At 41.5% G+C, this 21,888-nt stretch overlaps 1 protein-coding gene across 1 annotated transcript in view; it reads left to right on the top strand.

Moving 5' to 3' along the window:
• Positions 1 to 21,888, top strand: part of MRC1 (mannose receptor C-type 1) — a 92,403-nt gene that overhangs the window by 7,822 nt on the left and 62,693 nt on the right. Inside the window, exons 2-4 of the mRNA XM_036277665.1 lie at positions 7,278 to 7,679; positions 11,009 to 11,182; positions 15,715 to 15,879. Coding sequence (XP_036133558.1) covers positions 7,278 to 7,679; positions 11,009 to 11,182; positions 15,715 to 15,879 — 741 coding nt within the window. The remainder of the gene's footprint in view (positions 1 to 7,277; positions 7,680 to 11,008; positions 11,183 to 15,714; positions 15,880 to 21,888) is intronic.

The raw sequence follows: 21,888 nt of genomic DNA, 5'->3' as shown, positions 1-21,888 counted from the left end.
ACTTATTTGTCTCAAAATTGGGGGAGCCCCTGGTATTTTGAGGTTGAAGATACAGGAAAGAAAGGAGGGGGTAGTGAATGGAGCAGCAGGAGGGAATGGAATCCAGGACACGGAAAGAGCTCAGCGGGCCACGGGAGAGCTATCGAGATGGGAGTAAACACCCAGAAAGGGTGCAAACATTCTTATCTTTAGGGAGGAAGACAGGAAGTTGGCAGATTTTCATGCTCCTGTCTCCTGTTTTTCTCCTTGAAGTCACAACCCATATTGATTCATATTTGTACCTCCCCAAATGGATATTTGATGAGTGAATGAAAGATTGAAGTGAAAAAGAAAACAATTCTCAGTGTTTCCTTTAACCTTATGTTCAGCAGCGCTAAACCCAGCGCTGTGATCCTAGTCATCCCCCAGCCTCCAGCACTTGGCAGAGTTGTTTTGTTTTTGTTTTTTGTATACTAGGTACTTGATTCATATTTGCTTTTTCGGTTCTTTGGGGACACATATCTAGGTTTTACATACATTGATAGGCTCTAAACAGATCTCTTAGTTTGGGTTGCTCAAGATGCTGACCTCTGACAACGATTTGAACGATGTAGTTTATTTGGGACATGGTCCCAGGATACACTGGCAGAAGAGGGGGCGGGGACACTGCAAGGGAAGACACTGATAAAGGGCGTGTTAAGGAGCAGTGACCACGGTGGACAATGAGCTGAGCCCGCTGAAGGGCCCTGAGGAACTACTCGTAGTGTGTGTCTCAGAGTCATCCCACCTGGGTGCAAGGAGCTGGGGTGTTTGTCCATCAGTTCCCACTGGCCACCGGTGGAGGGCGACTCCGCTCCCAGGACAGGGGCTCTGATGCCCCGCCCAGGCCCAGCGGTGAGGGTTGTCAGTGGGGGTGGGGCTGGCATACATTGAAAGGGCAAAGGCAGAAAGAAACAAGTGGAATTCTGACTGTCTCTGCTACAATATACCCACTTACTTCATTCTTATCCAGCTTCTTTATCTTCCAGAAGTTATTTTTCTTCTGTTTTTCATGTCAGCATTTTATTTTTTGATGGTGGGGAAAATCTAAAAATGTGTAAGGGAATATAGCATATAAGAGCTCTATATCCAAATGGCTACCTTAAATAACCTCATTTTCTTTGGTAGTAAGTTTGGAAATTTAATTGCTTGCTTAGTGTTGTGGAATCATTTAAAACTCACTTAAAAGAAAATTCACACCCATGATATGAGTTATTTTTAAGTTGAGGTGTTGGATTGAAATGTATTGTTTCTTCCCTCATTATCTTTTGAACATTGATTTTCTGCCCTTGACTTAACCAGAGTGTGGCAGGGAACTTTTCTTTTCTTTTTAATTTTTCTCCTTTATTGATTTTTAGAGAGAGAGGAAGGGAGAGGGAGAGAGAGAGAGAAACATCGATGAGCGAGAACATCGATTGGTTGCCTCCTGCATGTCCACTGGGGATTGGCCCACAACCTGGGCATGTGCCCTGACTGGGAATCACTTGGTGCACGGGTTGACGCTCAACCACTGAGCCACACCGGCCAAGCAACTTTTCTCTGTTTTATCACCAGGAAGTTCTCTTCAATTCTGTAAATAAATTTCTGATGTGATTTAAAAAAAAGGAAACACATTTGGGCCCATAAATGAGATTGTAGATAACTGAATCTAGCTATCCAACGGTCCTCATTTCCCCAGCTTCTTTGCAATATTTCTATTACAACATAATTAGTATGAACAAAATGTAGAATATTTATACATATGGGGTAGGCAAAAGTAAGTTTACAGTTGTGAGTACACAAAACACCGAGTTTATTCTTGTACTATTGTTTATTATTATACTATTTTCCATGCCAACAACTATTAACCTACTTTTGCCCACCCCTGTATAAAACATCAGTGCGGTTCATGGTGGCAAAAATGCCACCAGCTGCTTTTTGGCCTTGAGTCACTTGAAAAGGAAGAAGTATGACATTTAAATCAGAGACATTGCACAGAAACAATGGTAAAAGCAAAACCACATATTTTCTAGTTGGGAGAGAATAACATATGAATGTAGGAACATAAAACGATAATTTTACATTTCCTCGTATTGTCTGGTCAAGATAATATCAAACTTGCACTGCTTCCTAATGTCAAAGATAAATCAAGGAAGCGGAAATAGATACATTTGTATTGAAATAGAAGCTTTTCATTTCCAACTGCTCCTTTTATAAGTATAAAAATTTATAAATTGCTCCTCAGTACAAATAAGCTTTCAGGGGCGAAGGAATATTAAATAGACCGATCATCATTAATCAGTTGTTAAATAAAATAATGTATCTGGGTTACTATGGAAGATGTATCAGATATAATAAAATGATTTCATTCATTCCACTATTATTTGTTGAGAGACTATTATTCTTTGAAAAGAGAGAATAAAGTATTAAACCAGAAAGATAAAGTATTTCTACTCATGGAATTTACATTCCAGTAGGGAGACACAGATAAAACATAAGTAAATACACTTTTTAAAAAGAATATATTTTAAGATGGCTATGAATATTATACAGAAAACAAAAGTAAATTTAGGATAGTCAGCTTGCTTAGGACTTAACCCTTGAGCTGGGACCTTAGTGAGCATCCCAAGAAGAGGGAATTTGAAATAAGAAGTTTCTAAAGTGGAAATGAGCTTAAGGTGTTTGAGGAACAGAAAGGCCCTGTGGCCAGAGGTAGTGAGGGCGAGAGGGGAGGTTAGGCAGGGGGGTAGCCAGGCTCGCCTTCCCCCTCTAGGGAGCTGTGATACGTAGGCTGGCTATTGTTACCCCCCGGTGCAGTAGTCCGCTTTTGAAGGGTTTAAATTGTTGGGATGATGTAGTTAAAAACAAAATCTCCTCCCAACCTAGAAACCTTTCCATAAAGGTAGAAGAGAAAAAAAAATCAATTTTATTATTGACCAAGTCACTTCACAGGCAATCTGCTAAAGAGATTGCATAGACCGAGAGCTAAGTATAGCTGAGTGGAAGCCAGCTATGACTTAGTTTGTTTGCCAATTGTTTTGCAATTTGGAATCAGGTGATCGGTTAGATCGGTCTGATCCAGGAAACTGGGAGATCAGGCATTATCGTCTCTGATGACTCCATTTCAAAGAGAGGAAGACCAGAACAAGACCATGGTGGATTGGTCTAGGGCGGTGGCAATAGAAATGTAGAGGAAAGAATGGATAAGGTATATGGTTCTTCATAGTCAGGGTTCTCCAAAGAAATAGAACCAATATGGGGTGTGTGTGTGTGTGTGTGTCTATATATCTGTCTATCTGTCTATCTATCTATCTATCTATCTATCTGTCTATCTATCATCTATCTATCTTTCAAGAGATAGTTATTTTAAGAAATCGGCTTGTGTAGTCATGGAGCCACGTTATTCCAAAATCTACAGGGATAGACTGACATGCTGAAAACTTAGGAAAGGGTTGATATTTCAGTTCAAGTCCAAAGGCAGTCTAGCAGTTGAATTTCCTCGTCTTCAGGAACATCAGTCTGTTTTCTCTGAAGGCCTTCAACTGATTGGATGAGACCCACCCACAGTATGGAGGATAATTTGTTTTACTTAAACTCTACTGATTTAAATGTTAATCTTATCTTTAAAAAAAGAAAACCTTAACAGCAACATCTAGACTAGAGTTGGACCAAAAATTTGTGTACTGTGACCTAGCCAAGTTAACACATAAAATTAACACAGTACATTTGGGGGAAGAGCTAATAGAGTCTGCTTTTGTCCTAGAAAATAAAGGAAAACTGAGAATCCAGGATGACTCCTAGGTTTTTGGCTTATGGATCTGGGTAGATGATGGTACCATTAATAAGGAAGAGAAGATTGAATCTTTGTGTGTTAAATACCATCACATATATAGTAAAATTAAGACAATACTATGCATAAAAATTAAGTACGTGAAGTAAAAGTCAAATAAGTATAAAAACCTCTGAAAGAGGAACATTATTTGTGCATAAAGACTTTCAAGCACCTTTTCCTTAAATGGTTGTTTACCATCTACCAACTGGTAGGTTGACTGAATTCAGGTGGTTAGTAAGGGTTGGGTGCTTGACAATACAATCAAATGACTGAAGTATGAGGTGATGTTTTTATAATTTTTTTTTATCCTCACCTGAGGACAGTCTTGCATTTATTTTCAGATAGAGTGGGAGGGAGAGAGGGAGGAAAAGAGAGAGAGAAACATTGATGTGAGAGAGACACACTGAGTGGCTGCCACCCACAGTACCCCAACCGGGGCTGGGGACAAACTGCAATCGGGGTTACGTGCCCTTAGTGGGAACAGAACCTGGGTCTCTCTGGTCCACGGGCCAATGCTCTAACTGCTGAGCCAAACTGGCCAGGGCGATATATTTATTATTGATGTTGTTACTGAGCAAACCTCTCTGAAAAGTGGGAGATAAGTCTAGATAGGAAAACAATAGGTGGAACAAGCACAGATTAAATGTAAAGGCAGCCTCGTTTTACATTTGTGTGCGCTAAATTATCATAGTAATTGTTTGTTTGTTTTTTAACTTTTGTTTTCTGATTCCCGTGTTTTATGGTGAACCAAACACCATATTATTAAAAAATTAATTTTATTGCCAGTGCAGGAAGGTACTCATTTTGTCATGCTAGGACAGCAATTAACTGGTGTATCTCAAGAATTTTTAGAAACATGCAATACCTGACTATTTAGTCAGGAGCACTGACCTCTTTTCCCTTAGATTGTCAAATTAAAAAATGCCAACAGCTCAGCCAGTATGGCTCGGTTGGTTGAACATCATCCCATGCACCAGGAAGTCACTGGTTCGATTCCCTGTCAGGCACAATCCTAGGTTGCAGGATCCCCAGTAGGGATGTGCAGGAGGTAGCTGATCAATATTTCTCTCATCAATGCTTCTATCTCTCCTTCTCCCTTCCTCTCTCTGAAATCAATAAAAACATATTTTTTTAAAAAATGGCAATACCCAAGAGAACAATATCTATCCAGTGTGAATTCCCTGTCTTGAACCATAAATATATAGGCCATATAATAGAGTTGCATCTTATCAGTCATGTTGCATAATAAGGTTGCGTCTGATTAGTTAATGCTTGATACTAGAAATCCTTATATAGTATAGGCACCTGATTTTTCTAAAAGTCACTTTGGAGCAAAAAGGGTAGATGATTACTGTTATTATTTGTGTGTGTGTGTGTGTGTGTGTGTGTGTGTATCATCAAAATTATGCCTAATTTTTGTCAAACCAGCAAAGACAATTGTTTTGCTGGTGCGTTAGAATTTTAGTAATTAGTTTGTGTGTGCCAGGAGATGAAATGGTTGAAACTTGCTGGGCTAGGACATGGGATGCAACACAATGAGATCAAGCCGGGCAGTTCAGCCAGATGGGAGGAGCCTGAGCCTGGCATGGCATGCTGGGATGACAGATACCAGTTCGAAGGAAGCATACAGAAGCAGATGTTCTGAATGCAATCTGTGTTGAATCCTGATGATAAGAAATCGGATTAGCAGAAATGGGGAACCCATCCCGGGAAGCAGCACCGAGTGGGGAACCCAGACAAGATGGAGGCAGGAGGTCTCTAACGAGTGTGGGACCAGAGCAGGTTTAGGAGTGTGCAGGAGAGGATAGTGTTGAGGCAAAGATCCGTTATAAGGTCTAGTCGGTGGCCCAACAGCTGACCTCAGAGTGTAAGTGGTGGGTGTTAACTTCAGAGGGATGTTGAGGACAATAAATAAAATATGGCTGATAAAGTGCTTTGTAAACAGTGAAGGAATCTGCTAGTGGGACTATTATTACTTTGTTATATTTCACAGGGTGATTTGATTTAAAATAAGGAATTCCTTTGGTTGGATTCTCAAGAATCTGCAATACTACCAGTTCATTTTGAAAGAACCATTGAAATACAAGGAATTTTGAAAAACTTCACAAGAAGTACTTAATTTATATTTATGGCCCCAAATTAAAATAGTGTCTTTCATTGGTCTATTCTTAAAAAAATAAACAACAACAAAGAACATTTACATAAATTCAATCTTGATTTAAGGACAAAAATATGCTTAGCAGATCCTTTTTATTTGTATGGTTTTTTTTGGCAAGGGGAAGTTGATTTTTGCTGGACAACACATAAATATTATAAGCATAAACCATCTATATATATTTAAATTGACAGCCCCAAATCACAAGCATAAGAAAGTTATTTGGACAGTTAGTCTTAAAATATTACCTTAAATGATATAAAAAACAAATTATTATACTTTAAAACACATTGTTGTATCTTTTTATTGCACAAAGGTGAGAATGAGTATTCCAATGAATCAAAGCTAAAATTATATACGGGTACTAACTTATCTCTAGATGGTAAGTCTCTAAGTTACTCTGGAAGGGAAAATAAAACAAAAATGTCTCTAGGTACCCAGAAAGCACTTAGTTCAAAAATTTGCTGGACATAAAATGAAGGTAAAATTTCCTAAAATAAAATAATAATAACAATAATAATAATTATTATTATTTCAAATATGTTTCTATTGATTTTAGAGAGCGAGGAAAGGAGAGGGGGAGAGAGATAGAAACACGCATCACTGCTCCTGCATGTCCCCCACTAGGGATTGAGGCCACAACATGGACGTGCCCTGACCGGGAATCGAACTGGCGACCTCCTGGGGCATGGGACGACGTTCAGCCAACTGAGCCCCACCAGCCAGGCTAAAATAAAATTATTTTTTAAGTTATGAAAAACCTCCCTAAAGTTACAATTCAAATAATTATGTATAAGTTTCATCTATCTCAAAGAGGGTAGGGTGAGTCAGACTTCAGAATTCTATTCCAGTATATATATATATATATATATATATATATATATATATACACACACACACACACACACACACACACACATTCAATTTTATAGCTTATGGTATTCGTATCCAGATGTTCTTTTCTCTGATGTGTATTGTTATTTCTTTTCCTATTACCTACTGTTTGTTTACTCCATTACAATCAGTGTGCGTTTAAGGCAGGCCTTTTCCCAGTGTTCCTTAGAATGGATGATTACCAGCAGCCATGGACTCTCTCAGTCCAGTCTCTTTCCAGCCTCAGGGGTCCCCCAGAGGGTGCTGAGGTGGCTCAGGCAGAGCCAACTGCACCCCTCTTCCTGTGATCATAGATCTTTGGAGAAATGGAAATGTTGGGAACTTTTGACCTAAAATATTGTCTTTGTCACTGTACCCATTTAAACATCATTCCTTCCCTCCCCTTCTTCTTTTTAACAGACACTAGGCATTTTTTGATATATAATGAAGACCACAAGCGCTGCGTGGAGGCAGTCAGCCCCAGTGCGGTCCAGACAGCAGTTTGCAACCGGGACACGGAAGCACAGAGATTCCGCTGGGTGTCTGAATCCCAGATTATGAGTGTTGCCTTTAAATTATGCTTGGGGGTGCCATCAAAAACGGATTGGGTTGCTGTCACTCTCTATGCCTGTGACTCGAAAAGTGAATTTCAGAAGTGGGAGTGCAAAAATGACACACTTTTGGGGATCGAGGGAGAAGATTTATATTTTAACTATGGCAATAAACAAGAAAAGAACATTATGCTTTACAAAGGATCCGGTTTATGGAGCAGATGGAAGATCTATGGGACCACAGATGATTTATGTTCAAGAGGTTATGAAGGTAAGAGGCATAAAATGTTTTACCTTTCTGTGAATTTTTTTTTTTCATCTTCTTAGTTGGAAACGAATTCAAGAAAATAAGCACATTCTTGTTTAGTCTCCACTAGAAATATTAATGGATTATTACCTTTGCGTTTTGAACTAGTCCATGTTCTGTGAGAACATGACAGTGAGTAAATTTGGTAAAAAGTCCTCTGTGATACTTTAGCTATTTGTAATTAATGGGAAGGTACTTTTTAAAACTTTAGCTGATTTTTTTTTTTTTTTTTTGCTTTAAAGATGTTTTATTGATTTTAGAGAGAGAGGATGGGAGAAGGAGAAAGAGAAAAAAACATTGATGTGAGAGGTAAACATTGATCAGCTGTCTCCTGCATGCCCCCTACTGGGGGCTGGACCCCAAACACAGGCCTGTGCCCTGACCAGGCATCCAACTGGTACCCTAGCAGTGCCTAGGACCACGACCAACCAACTGAGCCTCTCTGGCCAGGGCTGACTAAGATTTTTATTTTTAAACTATGGGTTATAATTTTTAGAAATTAATTTTCATTGTCATCTTTGACATTATATAGTTGTAGTGATAAATTAATTTAGCAATGTTTCTTTTCCTTTGGTTTAAGTTATCCCTGAACAAATGACCCTGGAGAAATGACCCATGGAAACCAAATCTTTACCAAGTCAGATTACCTAAAATGAAACCTTGGCATTCCTCGACAGTTTGGCTTTCAAAGTATTTCTGATTAGTCACCTTATGTGTATTTACAGACTATAATAATCAGAGGATATGAAAAGCTGGGGTATTAATTTGTAAGGTAACATGCAGCACATCCAGTCAGCTATTTTATGAAGTAGTAGCACCAATCGGGCAGGAAATAATTTTATATGTAGTTGGTTCCTTAAACTCTTGAGGATTAAATAAAAATCACAGCATTTAGTCTTCTCTAGGCCAAATTTCATTCTCTGGTGTACAGAAAAAACAAGACTAAACAGAAATAAAAAGGAACGTGAGCCCTTTAGCAAGGTTTCCGGAGTGAGATGGTGTTAAACTTCATTCCAGGTTTGGACACTTGGTTATTGTGAAGTGTTATCAAGAAAGACCTCAGGATCAGAGAAAATGCTTGCCTTTTGGGACAAGAGATAACCTGTTTCCAAAATTACTAAATTACTTGAGGCTACAAAGTTGAATCGAGCTATTGTCACTAAGCAAAGCAGAGGAATTCCGATCTTTGTAAGGTGATAATTTATCAGCTTTCCATTTTCCTCCTATATAAAAGAGGGAGAGTAGAAAATGGAGAAAGAGAAGAAGGGTTCAGAAAGAAGTTATCCCAAGGCATTTATTGAACACAATGTAGGTTTAGAAATTACGTGAGTGACAACCTTTGTAGTTTCAGGAAAAACTTGATGGAAAGTTACAGGGCAGGATAAGGGTGAACCAGGCTTGACTGAGTCAAATTCCCACACACAGGACAATAGTCCTAATTGAGGGAGTCAACACAAGTTAGATTGGTGCTAAGACGTCGAACTTATTTTAAAATACATCACTGAAGGTCGGTAGCCCCCTTCCCTATCTCTTCCTCTGTTTACTTTGAGGAAAATATGCAAAGGATAGTGGTTCTCGAACTTCAGTATGCTAAAGAATCATCTGGAGGGCTTGTTAAACATGTAGATTCCAAGGTCCCCCTACCACTCAGATGCTAAATTGGCATCCTGGGGAAAAGGGCTAGGAATCCATTGAATGATTCTTAGGAACACCTAGGTGGTTGGATGTAGATGGTCCATTGACTATACTTTGCATAGTCTCCAGCTCTCTCCCAGCACGTAAGTTATTCCTGGTAGAATATTTAGCCCTTTATAGTGATCTCGGAATCCACTCATTGGAATATACATATGAAAACTGAAGACAATGCAGAGTGAGTGCATGTTGAGTCTCTAAAGAAAACTGGCGGAGACCAGAGATTATTTTAGAATAACAAATTCAGAATGGTAGACTCAGGAGGATCTAAGGTTGTCTAGAAGTTGGGGCCACAAGAGGAAAACTGAATTGACGGCATTACATGATTTTGTCAGTGCAGTTTGCTTCTTTTGGCTTCATCAGCTTTGTTACATAAACTGAGTCCTGAGAAGGCCATGTCTGATTGGCATCTATAAATCCAGCACTGAAAATTCCTTGGCTAATTTAGTGAACAGTACAACTGGCCCTGAGGTGGTCTTCACAGGGTTTCTTCATATGAAGGAAGAGGTATCCCAGTGCTTAAGATGGCATCATTATTTCTGAAACCAGTGTGTTCATTATATAATATGTGATTTGGAAAACTGTTCCTGTAATACAGTAGGATAAAGGGCTAGACTTGAACTAGCTAATTGACAAAAAACCAATTATGAGGTATTTGAAATAAACAGTCCTAAAAAGTACTGGAGAAGTAAAAGAAAAAGAAAGGAGATAAAAAAACCCTTACATTTATTTTACTCTTATTATATGTTAGGTGCTTTGCTATGTGTTTTACATGCTTTATATTATATAAATGACTTTTAAGATGTCTTTCAAGAACTTTCTAAAGTCATAGAATCTACAAAACTTAAGTAAAGTGTATGCTTACCTGGGACAAATTCTTAGTATCAACTAGTGGAAAGAGGCCAAATACTTCAATATAGAGAGTTATTATCTCCCCCAGGGAGTATCCCTACAAAGAGAGAAACTTTGAACATACTGGAGAATTTAGTGAGGTGAGTGGTTTGGTTGTGAATGAAGATCTGAGCTTCTCTAATCCTTTTGGCTTAAGCCAAACCCTAATGAACAATGATTTTAGATTTTTTAAATTTTTCTGCCATGATGTGGATTAGAATTAGGCTCATGTCTTGCCCTTCCCCATCGCCAACTGTTGAGGAACTCAAGTGGAGGCTGGCTTGGCTGATTATAGGGCATATCTGTATTTATTGTGTTTTTGGGTTAGACAACTATAAGATAATTTTTAATCTAGAGAGTTCATAATTCTGTGCTTCCCACCATGAAGAAGGATGACCTCTCCTCTGTTTTGGAGGAAATGCAGAGGTCAAAGCTGGTGTCAATTGAGTTGACTACTTTTGTCTTGCAAGAGGAAAGAGGAAAATCTGTTCCAAAAGACAGCAGAAAGAGTTATTTCGAAGTACAGACTTTTGTACATTCCCAGCAAAGACGGGGGTAGAGAGAGAAGAGCAATAAAAAGGAACCCCTTGGGTGGGGACACCAAGTGTGATCAGAAGAGCATGGTCAGTGCTTTGGTATGCTCCTTATTGAAGAGTTATGTTCAAAAGCATCACTTACATTCTAAGTGCAAGTCAATGCATTTCTTTTAGTCATGTACTCACTTCTGGGCAATGCGAACGGAGCAGCCTGTGTATTTCCATTCAAGTTTAAAAACAAGTGGTATGCGGATTGCACGAAGGATGGGTCATCGGACGGCTGGTTATGGTGTGGAGCCACTGCAGATTATGACACGGATAAACTGTTTGGATACTGTCCATTGAAATGTAAGTAACCTTATCATCAAGAAAAGTTTGGCACATTTAGTATGACAACATAACGATAGCACCTTGCATTTATCTAGAATGTTTTCCCCCCAGTTATTTTACATTTATTATTGCATCATGCCCCACTACAGACTATTGTAGATGTCATTGTCCCCTCTTTATAATGGAGAAAGAGGCCCATCTTGGCCAAAGACCAGAACACGGACCTTCTGACACAGCCCTGGGCTGCATCAAATAACTCCTTTATGTTCATCCACGACTTTTCTTCAACTTCCACTTTACTGTCAGTTGTTTAGTAAGTTATACTGTATATAATTATACTGTATATAATTCAAAGTTATATTATACTGTATATAATTCAATATATACTTAATAGGAGAGGTAAGCATGCCATTCCCTACTCTTCCATCGATGTACCCTTATTAAACTATAGATTACAAACAGAATTTAAACAGTGTCACAAGCATGTGATTTGATGGAAAGAGACAGAGAGCTATGAAGAGCTCCTGAGTTTTGTGTGAATGTAATGAAAAGGGCTCCCCACTGTGAAAACGACAGTAATGAGACTCTTCTTAAACTTGGTTAAGAAGAGTATTTAATTTAACACAGCCATGAGTCACATGGACGCAGGCTATTCCCACGTGTGAAGCCCTTTTTAAAATGAAAATTTAAGCAGTATTGCCGAAATACAGATTCTTGCACTGTATTGATGGAAAGGGGCCAGAACACAAGGATTCTTGGTGTTCTTTCCACGGAATCTATAAAGAAAGCGTGCAGCAGGCTGGGGTGGCGGAGAGAGCTGTGTTCGGCTGAAGAAGAAGAAAAGCACGGCGAGTCCTTTGCTCTACTTTCCCCAATCACTCCGCTTTCTCCTCCAGCTACCAGACACCCCTTTCCACTCTTCCCCCTAAACTTCTTACCCACTGACCTCTTCAGACTTTTGAATCAGAGTAGCTCCTGGTTTTTGCAGTGACCCAGAGTTCTCTCTACCCCCATCCTGTGGAGGGGCAGGTCTAGGGGGAGAACCTCAGGTGCGGGCCGGGAGGTTGGGAGACAGGCCATCTGGACGGCAGCGGCGTCACTACAGCTGGGCTTTCGGGACCAGACGTCACACACAGTCACACTATTCCGCGTTATTGTACAACCACCCAATTTATAAAAAGATTTCAGTTTGTCAAGTGAAAGCCAGAATTGCAAGAACCGTGCTTACTTCTCTCTTTTGATCTGTAGTTCCTAAACATCTCACTAAAAATAAACTTAGTTTGTTAGCTCCATATATTGTAACTCTCTTCTGTGTTTAGTCCCTCTCTTGGGGTGAAGAACAACACTCATGGGCATCTCATTCACTGCTCTCTCATTCTTGGGTGGGGTAAATATATCCACCTCTCTTGTTAGCATCCTTCAGAGGTTTGGTCACCATGACAGGTTTATAGATGTCTGAGCTCTGTATTAGAAATCTTTTTGTCTGAAGGCAAACATTGAGCTGTTTTTTCCTTAAGATAAAGCAATACTTGTTTTTCAGAGATCGAGGGGTGTATTTATCCTTTACTAGGTAAGAGTGGTTTTTTTCTATATCTATTATTATTGGGTTTCTTAGGTGTGTGGATTTCATGGGTCCAACTACAGCATCCTGCACCTGAGTGGTGTAGACAAAGGGGCTGCTGGGTGCAAGTATGATTGAATTAATTATTAAATGGAAGATAAAGGACCAGTCCCTAATCACAAAGAAAACACCACCTAGGATGAGCATGTGTAGGAGGTGTATCCTGAGTATGTCCTAGAAGAATCTTTAAGTCCTGTTACTGGTAATTTATGTCTTTCAAACTAAATTATGTATTTTTCCTATTAAATGTAAAAGTAAAGCAGCTGTAGAAAATAAAAAAGTTGTTTGATTTTAATATGCCTTAAAAATCAAAAGCATAGTTTATACATTTCATGCCTTTTTAAAAGGGCTTTGCAGTTGCCCAATCTATTTCATTTTCCTTGCTTCGTGTTCCTTTAAAAAAAAAAACATTTTATTTTATATTAGTCATAAAACAAAAATATTCAATACGGGAAGATGAGGAACCAGCTATTGACCTAGTAATAGTTGATAGATGTCTTTTGTATTGTTCGTTGTAATGTTTAGACACTTATTTTCTAATATTATGAGAATAGGAAAAGAAAAAAAAAAAGACCCCTTTCTCTCAGTTCCTCATAGCTTGCAACTAGCTCTCAAGATCAGTTGTGCTGTTTTACTGGGGGGATTTGAAAAATTTAGGGAGATGTATAGTCAGCAAACCTATGCGTTTAATGACAAATAGGTTTTAATTCCTTGATTTTAAAAGGCAATATACACTTTCTCTAAATGAAGAAAAAGTCAAATTGCTTTTCCTTCTGTGTTCATTTATATCCCTTTCCTCCATTCCTGGATAAGAGAATAATCCCCTCTTTTATGTATATATTCCACATTTTTAAACTGTATTGTATGTAAAACCTCTATGTTCCTACAAATATTTATTTAAAACATTTCCATCTTCAAATAAACCTCAAACAGTCTCATTTGAATAATCTCACATGGAGAAGAATCCATTTGGACACTTAAACTAATAAGGCCTCAGGCTATGCTAATTTAAGTTTAATATCACTAATTAAGGTTTATTTTTAACATAAATACATGTATTGATTTTATACTTAAGCCATCTTAGAAATTTCTATGTTGTTGCCTGAACAAAGTGTTTTTTTTTAATCCTCACCGAAGGACATTTTTGCATTTATCTTCAGATAGAGCTGGAGGAAGAGAGGGAAGAAGAGAGAGAGAAACATTGAAGTGAGAGAGACACATTGAGTGGTTGCCACCCACACGACCCAACCAGGGCCGGGGACAAACTGCAAAGGAGGTACATGCCCTTAGCGGGAACCAAACCCCGGTCTCTCTGGACCGCAGGCCGACGCTCTAACCACTGAGCAAAACTGGCCAGGGCAAGGTTTTGATATACTTTTCTTCCTCTTTGGTGTGCCATGGGACCACAGATACCACATCACAGTGTGTGGCATGTGTATGATGTAGGTTACTTCTTGTCAGGTCAAAATAATCATGGCAGCACAGACCAAATGCTTACAGAGAACTGCCCAATTTCTTAGAAAAGTGAATACTTCTCAAAAAATTTGAGAAGTTACCTAATCGTTTCTCACTTTCTTGCAAATAAATGAAAAGATTATTACTTTACAAAATGACTTGTAAGTCGCATTTGTATTATTAAAAAGGCAAAAGAGACATTTTCAAAACATGAAGCACACAAAAATATTTCATTTGTTGACTCTTTTCCCAAGCATAAGTAAAAGGCTATAAATAAAATTTATCTACATATATGATTGGACTTTCATAGAGCATACCTAAGTTTATAGAATACATTCGAAATTATAAAATAACAAGAAAAATAAGCTAACATATTCATGTTTTACTCTGAGGGAAGAAAAACTAACAATCAGTATCTACTATTGCCAGGAGCTACTTATATTTAAAGTATTCTAGCCCTGGCCAGTTTGGCTGAGTGGTTAGAGAGTCGCTCTGAGGACCAAAGAGCCCGCAGGTTCGATTCTGGTCAAGAGCACGCACCTTGTTTGCGGTTCATCCCCGGCCCTGGTCAGGGTCGTGTGGGAGGCAACCAGTCCATGTGTCTCTCCCACATCAGTGTTTCTCTCTCTCTCTCTCCCCCTAACACTTTATCTAGAGATAAAATGGAAAAATATCCTTAGGTGAGGATTTAAAACAAGAAAGTATTCTAGAGATGAGAAAGCAAGACTCTAAAAGTTAACAGTTTAATTAGGTCAAACCACTTGTGAGTGCCAGGCAGGATGCAAATCTAGGTCAGTTGATTTATGGAGTTCATTACCTTCCCTTTAATGCCTGTGTCTTTGGCCTAAAATGACCAAACTAGAATGTGCAGACAAAATATTCACCTCCTGAGCCCGACCAGTGTGGCTCACTGTGACCAAGAGGTCAACGGTTCAATTCCTGGTCAGGGCACATGCCCAGGTTGTGGGTCAAATTCCCAGTGAGGGGCATGCAGGAGGTGGCCAATTGATGTTTTCTTTCATCGATGTTTCTATCTCTCTCTTCCTCTCCCTTCCTCTCTCTCAAAAGTCAATAAAGAAAATATACTTTTAAATATTCACTTGCTGAGAGAAGACATATACATATTTTCTCCTCTCCTTTTACTTTTTCCTAGATGAAGGAAGTTGGGCTGGTATCTCTATTCTTAGCTTTTGTAATTGCCACACATCCCAACTCATGTGACCCCAAACGTGTCAATGGAAGAACAGGAAGTTGATGCAGGATTGGATGTGGTTGACCTTTAGAAAACTCTCCCTCTTCATTTCACGAATGAAGAAAATCTCATAGGCACTTTAAAAATAAGTAAAAGAAAAAAAAAAAGAAAGGAAAAGAAATAAAAGTCTTGAGGCAATAATGCTTCTAGGATGGTTTAAAAACGTTGTTCACCGGAAGTCGTTTCTAGGCATAACACAACCCCATTGGACTTCTTTTCCAGTTGAAGGCAGTGAAAACTTATGGAAAAAAGACCCACTGACGGGCATTTCCTACCAGATTAACTCCAAATCTGCTTTAACCTGGCATCAGGCGAGGAAGAGTTGCCAACAGCAGAGTGCCGAACTCCTGAGCGTCACAGAGATCCATGAGCAAACATACCTGACAGGTAATGACATGAAAAAAAAAAGTTGTAAGTAAGACCATGATTATTTTGCCCGGCTGGTGTGGCTCAGTGGTTGAGCATCGACCCATGCATCAAGAGGTCGCTGGTTCGATTCCTGGTCAGGGCACATGCCCAGGTTGTGGGCCCGATCCCCAGTGGGGGGCATGCAGGAGGCGGCCAATAGATGTTCTCTCTCATTGATGTTTCTATCTCCTTCTCCCTCTCCCTTCCTCTCTCTCTAAAAATTAAGAAAAAAAATTAAAATTAAAAAAAGACCATGGTTATTTTCTTTTTGCATAGTTTAAGTTAAAAGCCGACAACACAGTGGACTATAGACATCATAATAGGATCAGTCTCTGAGCAGATGGTGTGACGAATTTGCGTCTTGAAAAGACACCGGGATGGCAAATAGGCCTGTTCCCAGGAGCCAGCTTTGTTCCATCAGTTGTAACAGTCCCCAGAATCTGTGCTAACAGTGATTCTGAGCATTAATCTGGGCTCAGACTAGAAGATGCCACAATTAATAGGATTCCTGGACATAAGACAGGGGCACCATGCTGGTCAAATATGGAAGGTCTAACCTGAGGCCAAGGTCAACCTTGGCAGGGTGGCTCTCAGAGCGATCAAGTGGGGTGCTGCCACCATAAGTGGGAACAAGTCAAGAGCTGCTCTGAAACCGAGCCCTTTTTGTCTCTGTCCCTAGAACTCCCAGACCCCCTAGTGGTGTGCAGGTCTTATGGACACTCTTTCCATAACGTGATGTTTGATTTTAAAACTTCTATTCTTATAGGATTGTGAAGATTAAAAGGGCTGACATTTGCTCGAAATGAGCATATTTGTTTGAGTTTCCACAATCCACACTGGGGTACAGAGAGATTAGGACCAGAAATGAGTGTGGGAGAAAAGCACCCCCAAGTCCTTGCTCCAGAGTACCCTCCCTCCCTTCTGCCCACCCTCACACTGCTACCCTCCTCCCTTCTGCTCACCCTCACACTGCTACCCCCCTCCCTTCTGCTCACCCTCACACTGCTACCCCCTCCCTTCTGCTCACCCTCACACTGCTACCCCCCCTCCGCTCTGCTCACCCTCACACTGCTACCCCCTCCCTTCTGCCCACCCTCACACTGCTACCCCCCCTCCGCTCTGCTCACCCTCACACTGCTACCCCCTCCCTTCTGCCCACCCTCACACTGCTACCCCCCTCCCTTCTGCTCACCCTCACACTGCTACCCCCCTCCCTTCTGCCCACCCTCACACTGCTGCTACCCCCTCCCTTCTGCTCGACCCTCACACTGTCTACCACCCCCTCACCTTCTGCGTACACCCTCACACTGCTAAACCCCCTCCCTTCGCTCACCCTCACACTGCTACCCCCTCCCTTCTGCTCACCCTCACACTGCTACACACCCCCCTCCGCGTCTGCTTCACCTCACACTGCTATACCACCTGCCCATTCCTGCTACCCCCTCCCTTCTGCTCACCCTCACACTGCTACCCCCTCCCTTCTGCTCACCCTCACACTGCTACCCCCCCTCCCTTCTGCTCACCCTCACACTGCTACCCCCTCCCTTCTGCTCACCCTCACACTGCTACCCCCCCTCCGCTCTGCTCACCCTCACACTGCTACCCCCTCCCTTCTGCTCACCCTCACACTGCTACCCCCCTCCCTTCTGCTCACCCTCACACTGCTACCCCCTCCCTTCTGCTCACCCTCACACTGCTACCCCCCTCCCTTCTGCTCACCCTCACACTGTTACCCCCTCCCTTCTGCTCACCCTCACACTGCTACCTAATCAATATATCTCAGATCCTGTGACCACCGTGTTTGAAAAACCCGTGGTGGCTTCTCTTCTCCTTTCAAGTAATTCACGAAACAGATTTGGCTGACACACAGTGGCTGCCCTCTGCCCTCTGCCCTCTGCCCTCTGCCCTCTGCCCTCTGCCGACTGCTCCCCTTCCTGTGTTTCTCAGCCTCGATGAGAGAAAAGTTCTGGGTTCCTCATCCACGTGTCATGCTTTCTCACCTCCACATTTTCATGCCACTTCTCGTACCTAGAATTTCACAAATTTTATGTGGTTGAAATGCAGCTCGTCTCCATTTCCATGTCCGTTGGTCTCACTTGTTCGCTCCTTTTCTAACAGTTATATATGTGTTCCACTTCCCCAACAAGGGTGTATGCACGTTCGTTCATTATTTCTATTCATCCATCCATTCGACAAGGTGACTGGTAGGCATGATGCTAGGTCCCAGCGACACAATGTTGACCAAAGCCAGACATGTCCTGTCCACTTGGAGCGTGAAGTCCAGTGGGGAAAACACATACAAACAAGAAAACAAACTGACAAATAAATAAAGAAAACAAAATGAAGGCTGTGTGGAAAATTGATTATGTAGGCAAATGCTGACCGTGAGGAATGTCTTTGAATATTCGCGTCCCCTCCCCCAGAGAGTCACACAGAACCTCCCAAGGGCAAGAGTCTCAGCGAGTGTTTGCTGACTGACACATGATGATGCAGCACAATCAGAATAATTACTTAGCAACGCAGCCTCATGTTCGGACAAGCGGTCCGTTTATGGCGAGAGGGTGGTAGGAATGGTAGTTCTTAAAGGTGAAGTTGCTTATTAATCACCAGAGAACTGTATTCAAGTGAAGATGGCCTGGTGCAAACCCAGAGATTCTAGATCACCGGGTGTGAGGTGGGGCCAGGAATTTGCATATTATCAACCTTCCAGGTGATTCCGGGGCAACTGGTTGGGAGACCACACTTGGCAAAACACTCTGTTAGTACCTGCTGCACCAGTGGTGCCTACGAATCCATCCGACTGGACACCAGGCAGCTGAGTCCAAGAGTCAAGAGCAGAGACGGGAGCACACGGCCTGGGCTCCAGCACTGTGAAGCTGGGGGACCTTGGTGGGGATCCTGAGACGGGTGCCGCAGTGACTTCATTTGTTAAAGGGGAGAGTGTGTCAACCAAGACAAGGGATGGAGCACCTTTCCTGACTTACCCCATTTTCTACGACTTCACTTTCTCCAACTCTTTTCAGATAATCCTTTTCATCGACTAGATCACATTTCTCCCATCAATTATTAGTTTTTCATTGGACTTGAAGATGTTTATTGCCTTCTGTTTTTGGTGGAAGGAATTTGACATAGATTTATTATTAGCCTACCTAATTTCTTATTAGCACAACCTTGGGAAATCCACAAGCAAAATGTAACTGGGTAAAACACATTTTTCTCTTCCTAGTCCATTTCTGAGAGCTAAGTCGTGAACTGGGCCACTGTAAGGAAATATTTCTTGCAATAGTTGAGCACCACGCTTAACGGTGATTGATTTTCTCCTTTCCGTATAGACAGCCACTCAGCATTTCCTTTCGGTTGTGATTAAGGAGACTGATGATGGACAAGCAACCTGACCCGCTCTGTGCATTCATAAACCCAGAGATGAGATCATGCCTCCATCTGCTCAGTGATTCTGTTTAGGGCTGTTCTTTGGGGTCTTTCTTAATATTGGGATGAAGTATCAGAGTGATTAATATTTACAAACATGTATAAAAATTAGAAGGAGAAGAGAGCACAGACAGAGACAAAACTAAATCCCTGCAGATATTAAGGAAGAGAACAGATGGTTTAAGATGGTCCTGGTGGTGTCTGCACATGTCCACGAACGAGAGAAAAATCTGTCGGAGTTGAAATGGTTTCAACGGTCTTTTTTGTTTTTTAAGGAAGTTGTTTTTGGGTTGTGTTCTCTTGACTCTTACGAGTTTTACTCTTTTTCTGGCTGTTTGGAAGCCAAAGGACAGAACACAGGCGACTTTCTCGCTCTCTCCCCAGCGGCACAGAGGAAAGCAGTGATGTGGAGAGAGGAGAGCCCCGCCGCAGTGCCGGTGGCTGTCAGGCCCCGGGCGGGAAATGCCCCCGAATCTCTGCCGCGGCCCTCGGGAGACCAGCCCGCAGGGAGGCGGCGGCCGAGTCCTCCTCAGACTCATGCGTCTGAGCCAAGCCTCTAGCTTTGTAGTCAGCATGTTTTGAACATTTCCGGCTTTTCTCCAAATCAACAATATCATGCATTAGGGGGCAAAAAGCCTGATAAGGAATTAAAAAAAAGAAAACAGAATTTTGTTTTCTGGGAGGGAAGACATTCATGCTATTTGGGATTTATTGGGATATCTCAGGGAAGAATCCAGAAAATAATGGTGTGACTGGGGACTATGAACTACTCCATTTTAAGAAACCCACCACCAAAAGGAAAAAGAAAGCACTCATTGCCCTGGCTGGGGTGGTTCTGGGGTCAGAGGGTCGGCTGAGGACCAAAGGGTTGTGGGTTTGATTCCCTGTCAAGGGCACGTACCTGGGTTGCAGGTTTGATTTCTGGCCCTGGTTGTGGTTGTGCAGGAGGCAACTAATCGATGTGTCTCTCTCACAATGATGTTTCTCTCTCTCTCTTCCCCTCCCTTCCTTCCACTCTCTCTAAAAATCAGTGGAGCCCTAGATGTTTTTTGCTCAGTGGTTAGAGCATCAGCCTGCGGTCCAGAGAGACCCGGGTTCAGTTCCCGCTAAGGGCACATACCTTGGTTGCAGTTTGTCCCTGGCCCTGGTTGGGTTGTGTGGGAGGCAGCCACTCGATGTGTCTCTTTCACGTCAATGTTTCTCTCTCTCCCTCCCGCTCTATCTGAACAAAAAATGGGAAAATGTCCTCAGGTGAGGATTAAAAAAAAAAAAAAGAATGAAAAAATATCCTCAAGTGAGGGTTAAAAAAAAAGTAACCACAAATAGCTATACTTTTAAGATAAGATTTCTCTTTCTTCTTCCTTCCTCCTCCTCTCCCTCCCTCCCTCCCTCCCTCCTTCCTTCCCTTCCTTCCTTCCTTCCTTCCTTCCTTCCTTCCTTCCTTCCTTCCTTCCTTCCTTCTCCTCACCTGAGGATATTTTTCCATTGATATTCAGATAGAGTGGGAGGAAGGGGAAGGGGAGAGAAAGGGAAAGAGGGAGAGAGAGAGAGAGAGAGAGAGAGAGAGAGAGAGGGAGAGAAACATTGATGTGAAAGAGAAAAATCGACTGGTTGCCTCCCGCCTGACCAGGGCTGGGGACCGAACCACAACTGAGGTATATGTGCCTTTGACCAGAATCGAACCCGTGACTCTTTGGTCCATGGGCCGATGTTCTAACCACTGAACAAAACCGGCCAGGGCAAGATAATATTTCTCTTATGTGAGAATTTTTGGAGTAAATATCATTTAAAAATAAAAATGTATACGCCCAATTTATGACCCTGAGATCAAATGACTTGTCATTTGAACGGCTGCTGTGTGGCAGACACTTGGCTTTACTGCTGAAGCTTATGCCCACCTCCTAGATGAATAATTGTCCTCATGTTATAGATGAGAGAGCAGACTAGGAATAGAAATGAGAAACTTGCCTCATGTCTCGTGTTCAGAAAGGAGCTGAGTTGGAATTCAGTGCTGTCTTTCCATTTCATTCTGCCTGGGTCTCACTAAGAGAAAGGAAGCAAGGATCTGGTGGCCCCCAAAGCACTAAACAGAACCCTATATTAAGATGTCAACAGCTCCTTGCTCCAGTAAAATTACTCTGGACGGTCGATCCGACTTCACAGTCTCTGCAGGGCTAACAGCTGCTGCCTAAGCAGCCCCTTCTGATATCACCCTCCGGCGTTTCATCATGCTCACTTCTGTTTCTAACCTCAAACATGTTGGCACACTGTATTCAATTCTGAAGCCCCAAATCAGAATTATAACTACATTTGTGCACAGTTAGGATTTACAGAACTGAAAAAAGATATAGGAAGTGAAATTTGGCTTTGGGACTCTGATTGTTTTGCCAGTTTCCTTTTTTGCTGGCCAGAAAACAAAATGGGCCTCCATACAGAAAAAAATTACCAGTGTAATACTGGGCATTAATGCCTCCTCTATTATAACTAAATTCAAAAGTAGGTTTATATACCAGGCTCGTGTGGCTCCGTGGTTGAGCATACACCAAGAGGTCGCTGGTT

The sequence above is a fragment of the Molossus molossus genome, unplaced genomic scaffold, assembly GCF_014108415.1.
Source record: "Molossus molossus isolate mMolMol1 unplaced genomic scaffold, mMolMol1.p scaffold_m16_p_1, whole genome shotgun sequence".
Lineage (NCBI taxonomy): Eukaryota > Metazoa > Chordata > Mammalia > Chiroptera > Molossidae > Molossus > Molossus molossus.
Note: the sequence above shows the minus strand (reverse complement) of the source record. Positions and strands in the feature narration are given on the sequence as shown.